The 10922-nt window shown below is 33.1% G+C and overlaps 1 protein-coding gene across 1 annotated transcript; it reads left to right on the top strand.

Annotated features, from left to right (window-relative positions):
• Nucleotides 1–7661: 7661 nt before the first annotated feature.
• Nucleotides 7662–8192, top strand: LOC100253440 (auxin-binding protein ABP19a; the record flags this gene model as incomplete). The annotated part of the gene is made up of 1 exon (XM_002263678.3): nucleotides 7662–8192. A coding segment is annotated over one exon (531 nt), but the record flags the coding sequence as incomplete, so codon positions are not given.
• Between the last annotated feature and the right edge of the window lie 2730 nt (nucleotides 8193–10922).

The following is a 10922-nucleotide window of genomic DNA, read 5'->3' as shown; positions in this document are numbered from 1 at the left end:
AATTTGAATGAAAACTAGCATGAAATCTTGGTTGGCAGAGAAGATCTTTGGTATTTGGCTTGAAAACGAAGTCGGGCCTAGCATGTATGTTTTTTCAGAGATACGCAATGACGACCGTTGGGATTCCATTCCCATTCATTAAAATACCATCTAAACAAATGAATCGTGACTTGTGGCGCATTATGGATGTAACTAAACACGAAAAACCAAAACGCCCATCCAAACCAATTAAAAACTGATATGATTGATCAAATTTCAAAACTCGTGAAGTTGAATTAAGTTTGAAAATTTTGAAAATCGACTTTGTTCGTTTGAAATTTGGCTTTCTTGTTACCAAACCATGATACGAATTGAATCAATCCTACATTTAAGATTTATGTATAGTTATTTAATGTTTAATACTTTTTTTATATTGAGCCGAGTTTGATTAGGAAATTTCCATGGCAACATTTTAATATCATATCCAATTTTAATTTATTTAAGTGCTGACGTATACGACTAAATTTAGATTGCTGGACTGAACCAAAAAAGTTTGAAACCTACTGGTGCATGCCCAACCCAAATGACATCATTCAACTTGCTTTGTCTTCCTTCTCTCTTCTCTCCATTTTAGGACTCTATTTGTTGTCAAAATCAGTGACGGTAAACAAGGATCTGCTGAGATTTTCTTGTGGAATTGATCAAGGCATTGCGATGTTTTCAATCAGATTTCATTTTTCAAAATTACAGATTTTCTCTTCACTTGGAGATTCTTTAATATGGGTTTTTCCATGATAGAATCACACGTTGTGGACATCACCAAGATTTTTCTACGTTCAAAGATTTTGTTTGTATCCATCCAAAGATACATGCAAATCAACGATGTGGAATTTAAGATCACACAGCAACCCCACATTGTCTTGTTGAATCATTAACACCTCAAATCTCAAGTATTCTAACAAGTAATGTGTTGGGCTTTGTGGAGCCTAGTTTTGTTTGATCCGGTTTGGCGACCCAACCCAAATAATATTGCATGGCTTTTTAATGGGAGATTTACTAAGGCTTGTTGGGCCCGTTTAGCCCATTGTGGAACCACCTTTTGTAATTAGGGTTTTTTAGTGTGGTGTGGTTGTCATGTTATATATAGAGAGAAAATATTGTAGCAGCTTAGGAGGTTGTACTCTGTATTCTTCCCTGATAATTGTGATATCCCTGCAACTCCGTGGACGTAGGCAAATTGCCGAACCAAGTAAATACTGTCTTGTGCATGTGATTATTTTTTCTTTGGCGTGTGTTTTTTCTCTATTTTTGTTTCTCACAGGTTGGGAATTCGGTTTAATTCCCTACAACTGGTATCAGAGCCTAGGGTTAGGTTTGAGTGGGAGCAATGGCAGAGGAAGCAGGAAAGGCGTCTGGAATAGAAAAGTTTGATGGCACAGACTTTGCGTATTGGAGGATGCAGATTGAAGATTATCTCTATGGGAGGAAATTGCATTTGCCTCTTTTGGGGACAAAACCTGAGAGTATGAAGGCTGAGGAATGGGTGCTTCTTGACAGACATGTTCTAGGAGTTATTAGGTTAACTTTGTCTAGGTCTGTTGCACACAATGTTGTAAAGGAGAAGACCACAGAAGATCTGATGAAGGCTTTGTCCGGTATGTATGAAAAGTCGTCCGCAAACAATAAGGTGCATCTGATGAAGAAATTGTTCAATTTGAAGATGACGGAGAATGCATTAGTAGCACAACATCTGAATGAATTTAATGCAATCACAAATCAATTGTCATCTGTAGAAATTGATTTCGATGATGAGATTCGTGCTTTGATCGTCTTGGCTTCTTTGCCAAATAGTTGGGAGGCAATGAGGATGGCAGTAAGCAATTCTATGGGAAAGGAAAAGCTCAAGTACAATGATATACGAGATTTGATTCTGGCCGAGGAGATTCCCCGAAGAGATGTAGGCGAAACCTCAGGATCTGGTTCTGCCCTAAACCTTGAGACAAGAGGTAGAGGTAATGATAGAAATTCAAACCAGGGTAGATCAAAATCTAGAAATTCTAATCAGAACAGAAGTAAATCTAGATCAGGCCAACAAGTACAATGCTAGAATTATGGGAAAATAGGTCACTTTAAAAGGCAATGCAAAAGTCCTAAGAAGAAGAATGAGGATGATTCTGCTAATGCTATAATAGAAGAGGTACAGGATGCATTACTTCTTGCAGTAGACAGTCCACTTGATGATTGGGTTTTGGATTTAGGAGCTTCGTTTCATACCACTCCACACCGAGAAATCATATAGAATTATGTTGCAAATGATTTTGGTAAGGTTTATTTGGCTGATGGTTCAGCCTTGGATGTTGTGGGTCTGGGAGACGTCCGGATATCGTTGCCCAATGGGTCTGTTTGGTTACTAGAGAAGGTTCGACATATTCCTGACTTGAGGAGGAATCTGATTTCTGTTGGACAACTTGATGACGAAGGACATGCAATACTATTTGTTGGTAGTACTTGGAAGGTTACAAAGGGAGCTAGGGTATTAGCTCATGGAAAGAAGACTGGTACTTTGTATATGACCTCATGTCCAAGAGACACAATTGCAATTGCTGATGTAAGTACTGATACAAGCCTATGGCACCGTAGACTTGGTCACATGAGTGAGAAAGGGATGAAGATGCTGTTGTCAAAAGGAAAACTACCATAATTGAAGTCCATTGATTTTGACATGTGTGAAAGTTGCATCTTAGGAAAGCAAAAAAAGGTGAGCTTCTTAAAAACTGGCAGGACACCGAAGGCTGAAAAATTGGAACTAGTACACACTAATTTATGGAGGCCTTCTCCGGTTGCATCCCATGGAGGTTCGAGGTACTACATCACTTTTATTGATGACTCAAGCAGAAAAGTATGGGTTTATTTTTTGAAAAATAAATCTGATGTATTTGAAACTTTAAAGAAGTGGAAGGCCATGGTTGAGACAGAAACAGGTTTGAAAGTAAAATGTTTGAGGTCAGATAATGGAGGAGAGTACATAGATGGAGGGTTCAATGAGTATTGTGCTACATAAGGAATTAGGATGGAGAAGACTATTCCTGGAACACCACAACAGAATGGTGTGGCTGAGCACATGAATAGAACTCTCAATGAGCGTGCTAGAAGTATGAGGTTGCATGTTGGACTACCAAAAACTTTTTGGGCTGATGCTGTTAGCACTGCAGCTTACCTGATAAACTGAGGACCATCAGTTCCCATGAAGTTCAAACTCCCTGAGGAGGTTTAGAGCGGTAAAGAGGTGAAGTTTTCATATTTAAAAGTTTTTGGTTGTGTTTCTTATGTTCATATTGATTCTGATGCTCGTAGTAAACTTGATGCAAAGTCAAAAATATGTTTTTTCATTGGCTATGGTGATGAGAAATTTGGCTATAGGTTTTGGGATGAATAAAATAGGAAAATCATCAGAAGTAGAAATGTGATATTTAATGAACATGTTATGTACAAGGATAGGTCAACTGTAGTGTTAGATGTTACAGAGATAGATCAAAAGAAATCTGAGTTTGTCAACTTAGATGAATTGACTTAAAGTACTGTCCAAAAAGGGGGTGAAGAAAGTTGCATCTTAGGAAAGCAAAAAAAGGTGAGCTTCTTGAAAACTAGCAGGACACCGAAGGCTGAAAAATTGGAACTAGTACACACTAATTTATAGGGGCCTTCTCCGGTTGCATCCCTTGGAGGTTCGAGGTACTACATCACTTTTATTGATGACTCAAGCAAAAAAGTATGGGTTTATTTTCTGAAAAATAAATCTGATGTATTTGAAACTTTTAAGAAGTGGAAGGCCATGGTTGAGACAGAAACATGTTTGAAAGTAAAATGTTTGAGGTCAGATAATGGAGGAGAGTACATAGATGGAGGGTTCAATGAGTATTGTGCTACACAGGGAATTAGAATGGAGAAGACTATTCCTGGAACACCACAACAGAATGGTGTGGTTGAGCGCATGAACAGAACTCTCAATGAGCATGCTAGAAGTATGAGGTTGCATGCTGGACTACCAAAAACTTTTTGGGCTGATGCTGTTAGCACTACAACTTACCTGATAAACCAAGGACCATCGGTTCCCATGGAGTTCAAACTCCCTGAGGAGGTTTGGAGCGGTAAAGAGGTGAAGTTTTCATATTTAAAAGTTTTTGGTTATGTTTCTTATGTTCATATTGATTCTGATGCTCGTAGTAAACTTGATGCAAAGTCAAAAATATGTTTTTTCATTGGCTATGGTGATGATAAATTTGGCTATAGATTTTGGGATGAATAAAACAGGAAAATCATCAGAAGTAGAAATGTGATATTTAATGAACATGTTATGTACAAGGACAGGTTAACTGTAGTGTCAGATGTTATAGAGATAAATCAAAAGAAATCTGAGTTTGTCAACTTAGATGAATTGACTTAAAGTACTATCCAAAAAGGAGGTGAAGAAGATAAGGAGAATGTAAATTCACAGGTAAATCTGAGTACACCTGTAGCTGAAGTTCGCAGATCTTCCAGGAACATTAGACCTTCGCAACGTTATTCACCTGTTTTAAATTATCTCCTGTTGACTGATGGTGGTGAGCCAGAGTGTTATGATGAAGCCTTGCAAGATGAGAATTCAAGCAAGTGGGAGTTAGCCATGAAGGATGAGATGGATTCCTTGTTAGGGAATCAAACATGGGAACTGACTGAATTGCCAGTAGGAAAGAAGGCTTTGCACAACAAGTGGGTATACAGAATAAAGAATGAGCATGATGGTAGCAAACGTTACAAGGCTAGATTAGTTGTTAAAGGGTTCCAATAGAAAGAGGGCATTGACTATAAAGAGATATTTTCTCCAGTTGTGAAGATGTCAACAATCAGACTTGTATTGGGAATGGTAGCTGCAGAAAACTTACATCTTGAGCAGTTAGATGTGAAGACAACATTTCTTCATGGTGACTTGGAGGAAGACCTTTACATGATTCAGCCAGAAGGGTTCATTGCTCAAGGACAAGAGAATCTAGTCTGTAAACTGAGAAAGAGCTTGTATGACCTTAAACAAGCTCTTAGACAGTGGTACAAGAAGTTTGACAGTTTTATGCATAGAATTGGGTTCAAGAGATGTGAAGCTGATCACTGTTGCTATGTTAAGTCTTTTGACAATTCTTACATCATATTACTGTTGTATATGGATGATATGCTTATTGCAGGGTATGACATTGAGGAGATTAATAATCTGAAGAAGCAATTGTCCAAACAGTTTGCAATGAAGGATTTGGGAGCTGCAAAACAAATCCTTAGTATGAGAATCATTAAAGACAAGGCTAATGGTACATTAAAGCTTTCACAGTCAGAGTATGTGAAGAAAGTTCTCAGCAGGTTCAACATGAATGAAGCTAAACCGGTGAGCACACCCTTAGGGAGTCATTTCAAACTAAGCAAAGAACAGTCACTGAAGACAGAAGAAGAAAGGGACCATATGAGCAAGGTGCCCTATGCCTTAGCTATTGGCAGCTTGATGTATGCTATGGTGTGTACAAGGCCAGACATTGCACATGCAGTGGGAGTTGTGAGCAGATTCATGAGTAGGCTTGGAAAGCAGCATTAGGAGGCAGTCAAGTGGATTCTAAGATATCTGAAGGGTTCATTAGATACATGTCTTTGTTTCACAAGTGCAAGTTTGAAACTATAGGGTTATGTAGATGCTGATTTTGCTGGTGATATTGATAGTAGAAAAAGTACTACTAGGTTTGTTTTTACTCTAGGTGGTACAACTATATCATGGGCTTCAAATCTACAAAAGATTCTTACTTTGTCTACTACAAAAGTTGAGTATGTTGCAGCAACTAAAGTTGGAAAGGAGATGATTTAGCTACATGATTTCTTAGATGAATTGGGTAAGAAGCAGGAGATGGGCATTCTACACAGTGACAGTCAGAGTGCAATTTTTCTTGCCAAAAATTCGGCTTTTCATTCAAAGTCGAAGCATATACAAACAAAATACCACTTTATCTGTTACCTTGTTGAAGATAAACTAGTAATACTTGAGAAGATTTGTGGATCTAAGAACCCGACAGACATGCTGACTAAGGGTGTCACTATTGAGAAGTTGAAGTTGTGCGCAGCTTCAATTGGTCTTCTAGCTTGAGGACAGGAGGATGAGTTGCAGGGATGAGGGATTGTTTCTTGGATAATAGCGGTTTGATGTTGGTGATTGAACTAGTCTCCAAGTGGGAGATTTGTTGGGCTTTGTGGAGCCTAGTTTTATTTGATCCGGTTTGGCGACCCAACCCGAATAATATTGCATGGCTTTTTAATGGGAGATTTACTAAGGCTTGTTGGGCCTGTTTAGCCCATTGTGGAACCACCTTTTGTAATTAGGGTTTTTTAGTGTGGTGTGGTTGCCATGTTATATATAAAGAGAAAATATTGTAGCCGCTTAGGAGGTTGTACTCTGTATTCTTCCTTGATAATAGTGATATCCCTGCAACTCCGTGGGCATAGGCAAATTGCCAAATCACGTAAATACTATCTTGTGCGTGTAATTGTTTTTTCTTTGGCGTGTGTTTTTTTCTCTATTTTTGTTTCTTACAGGTTGGGAATTCGGTTTAATTCCCTACATAATGAAGATATTTTTAAAGCTTAATAATTTTCTAACAAATTGTAAAAAAAATTTCACATTTAATTATTTTAAAAAGTCAAAACCATATATAATAATTTTAAATTCCCAACGTTTTAAACATGTATTTAAAATAAATCATCAAGGGCATATGAAAAGTAAAAGTCAACAACAAACTAATATTATTTACATTGAACCTTCCCAAATTAATCCTTCAATACAACAATAAAGACTTCCATCAGACCCAAACAAATATTTCTAGTCTAAGATTAAGCATATATCTATTTTGTGGGTAATAATCAATGATTTGTGATTACATATCATCAACTCAAATACCCGTTCAAAATATAATCTTTTTGACCATATGCATGCATACCATGGATTGCTTCGAAGATGTCACATTGGTTTAAGGGTAGTCATTTGGTTAGTCTCATCATCAGATAAAAAGTTATAAATTACTCAATAATGTCAAATTTCAAGTTATATAATTTATGTAGTCAATAGGTTGAATAATGTTAAATTACCATCGATCTGTTATCTAAACATGATTATTTTCCATTTGATGTAATTATAATTTGTTTAAAATCCATTTGATAGTAATTCTAAAATGCGTTTTTAATCTAAAAAGTGTTTTATATGTGAGTAATATATGGAGTTGAATCACAGGGGCAATGATATAACATGATAATTAATGTATAGGTCAAATCATGATAATAATCAGATCAACAAAAGCAACAAATTGAAGAAGTCAAAATATGTTGTGTTTGAGTTAGTTAAGAAATGAATTAGGCAGGTCAACAATTGTATGAGTATACAAAAATGATTAATTAACCTTAATGGAAACCATTACTTTTATCATTTTTAAGTTATGCTTGCGTATCGTGTTGAAAATTCCTATTGTGACCCTTCAGTGGCTGAATGAGCTAGGCATTATCATTTGATTATAGCGCATGGAATAGTGATAAGACCTTTGAGTATTCATGCCACTTATTTAAAAATAATAATAATGATAATTAATTGGAACTAAAATAACTCAATTAATTATTATTTCTCAACCCATTACTCCTGCAAGACGCCTGCAGAAGTAACAGCTGATGATTTCGTGTATTCAGGCCAGCTGCGTGAGCCTGAATACACCTCAAGCATCTTCAATGCCTCCATCAACTCAGCATCTGTTCATAAGTTCCCAGTCTTGAATGGCCTTGGCGTCTCCGTGGCACGAGCAGACATAGCCCCTGGCGGTGTGCTTCCACTGCACACTCACCCCGGCGCTACAGAGATAATTCTTGTAGCCAGGGGCGCTGTCACTGCTGGTTTAATTTCTTCGGATAATGCCGTCTACGTGAAGACAGTCGAAGAGGGGGATATCATGGTTTTCCCTCAAGGGTTGCTGCGTTTCCTGGTGAATACTGGTGGGACAGAGGCACTTATTTGGGTTAGCTTCGGTAGCCCGAGCCCTGGCCTCCAAGTCCTTAACACTGCGCTGTTTGGCAATAACTTGGATTCTGAGTTGCTAGAGAAGATCACTCTTCTTGGTGATGATGAAGTGCAGAGACTCAAGGGTATTCTTGGTGAATACTGCATTTGATCACACTTATGATCAAATGTGGACCATAAGTGTTACCCGTTTTTCTTCTTTTATATATGCTAGTGGGGTGTCACCGTGCAAAGCACGTGGGTACATGTGAGTAGTGATGTTAATGTGTAGGCTTTACGTCTAAGTATTTAATCATATGCTAAAAAAGCTTGAAATCCCACAAGTGGCAAGATTACTTTTGTAAAACCTAGATAAAGCTACTTTTTTAAATAATTATCCTCAAAGTAAGCTCTTAATTGTACTACTTCATGCTAACAAATGCTATTAATTAAAATAATATGTAAAATAACATAATATGCCAATAATTCAATTTAAAATATGATATTAATCATAATATTTATAATAAATATATAGAATATGTTATCCAATAATATTTCATTATATTAATAAATTTTTTTAATTTTTTATGGTAATTTTAGATATATTAAATACCAATATTTTAATGTTTAAAAATTCATTTTAATTATTAGGTAGTGTTTGGTTTGAAAAGAATTTTTTTAGTTTTCATTTTATATTTTTTTTTTCCAGTTTTGAAAATACATTTGACTAAGAAAAGTAAAAACTGTTTTTAAAAAATAAAAATAAAAAACTGTAAAATCTTGTGTGGTTTTAAGCCTTTATTGATCTAAAGGCTTATGGAAAAAATCTGAGCAAGATTGTATATAATTTATATACAATGTTATAAGATCTAATGAATAATATTGATTCTTTTATAATATAAATAATGTGATATCATATATTATTTTCTAATTTTTATTTAAAAATATTTTAATAAAATATTCTAATATATTATAATTAATCAAATAAATTATTTTAATATAAAAATATATTCATTTATAATAATCTAATCTAATAAATAAATGAAATATTTATAAGGTATATAATATTTGTTTTTAAACATATATAAAATAATGTTTCTTTATATTAGTATTTCTTTCATATCAAACAAAATTTTATTTCTTATACATCCCCACCAAGTCTTGTATTCTATTTTATTATTTTATTGGTTTCAACCTTTTTGAATAATTTAAATTAAATTTGGAAGTTTTATATATATATATATATAGATTTATTATTATTTGCTGCATCTTTGTTCATCACCTAATGTATTTCTTCCATCTTTCATTTATATCCAATCATTTATTCATGATATTCATAGTCATAAGTAAAATGCTGAAATATATAAAAGGAAAGAAGTATATGTATAAAAACAAAGAAACAAAAGAAAAAATGTTAATTTTTTCAAGAAAAAAGAAGAAGGAAATAATGTTAATTATTTCTTAATATTAGATGAGATAATTTACATTAACTATAGGAGTTTTCAAAATATATTTGTTATTAAAAAAAATAGTTTGCAGAAATAATATTTCCTTTAAATATTACAATAATTAAAATAATATATAAAATAATTGTGGATTCCGTAATTTGCTCGATGCGCTTTTTTATTTATTTGGAGAAAAATTGATTTTTAGAAAAAGACTTGGAGTCGCCACTTATTTTAATTTTTTTAAAGGGAAAAACAAAATAAGAAATAAAAACCCTAAGTGTGACTCCTGAAGGAAAAACAAGTTTGTAAAAAACCGAGTCTGGGTCCGAGGGTCAGTTTACTTATTGGGAAGGTACAGTGGTGAGCCGTAGTATCCCTTTAAGCCCGTATACATACGACCTCTACTAAACGAATTAAGGAATTTATGGCAATTAATTAATTAATTAATTATGGATACCAAGAAAAAATAATCATGCAAATGAGTATGTACAAGTCATGGTAAAAATCAATATACACAAAAATAATGATAAAATCTAATTACCAGAATACACAAAATAAATAACAAGAGAATTATGCGAAATGATTTATTGAACTAAATAAAAAAATATTAAAAAATTAGTTTTCAAGAAACTTCAAAGAGTTTTATCAAAAATGATTTTGAATTAATGGTTTCAATTTTTTTATTTACAAAAAAAAGTTTCAATTTATTTTCAATTAATGATGATTCAATTTCATTTGTATTTATTTTTTTTAAAAAAAAAGTTATTTGCACTTATTGTATCAAAAAAAATTATTTATATATATATAAGAAAGAAAAAAAAAATTAATAGAAACACAAATTTTTCCAAAATCAATTACAAAACTGTTTCAATCTTTTTCTTTTTTTTTTATCTATTAGAAATTATTTATTGTTTGATTTTATTAAAAAAATTAAATTATTGAAAAAAAAGGTTTATTCAATTTTATTAGGACTAAAAGTAAATAAAAAAAACTATAAAAAGAAAGTTTATCTAACTTTATTTAAAAAATGATTTTTTTTCAATTTTTATTCATAAGAGTAATACAATTTGATTGTTGATTTTTTTTAAAAAAAAAGAACTTTAAAATTTTATATTTTGTTTAAAAAGAGAATTTTGCATTTTCACAATTTTATTTAAAATTGATGAATTTTATTTTACTTTCACCGTAACGAAAAGGATTTTTAAGATTTTGTATTAAAAAAAAATTCAATTCAATTTTATTTAAAAGAAACTGCTTACAATTTTATTTATCTACAAATTTGTTTAAAATTTTATAACTTTAAATAAGTAATTTTTTACTTGGAAGAAAATTGTCTTTTATTAAAAAGGAATTTTTTATTAAAAAAAGAAAGTTTGTTTTGTAGAATTGAGTTTATCCATTAAAAATAAAATAAAATCAAATCAAATCACGTAGATGACTCCCGGTATTTATTT

Source organism: Vitis vinifera, chromosome 7 (genome assembly GCF_030704535.1).
Source record: "Vitis vinifera cultivar Pinot Noir 40024 chromosome 7, ASM3070453v1".
NCBI lineage: Eukaryota > Viridiplantae > Streptophyta > Magnoliopsida > Vitales > Vitaceae > Vitis > Vitis vinifera.
Note: the sequence above shows the minus strand (reverse complement) of the source record. Positions and strands in the feature narration are given on the sequence as shown.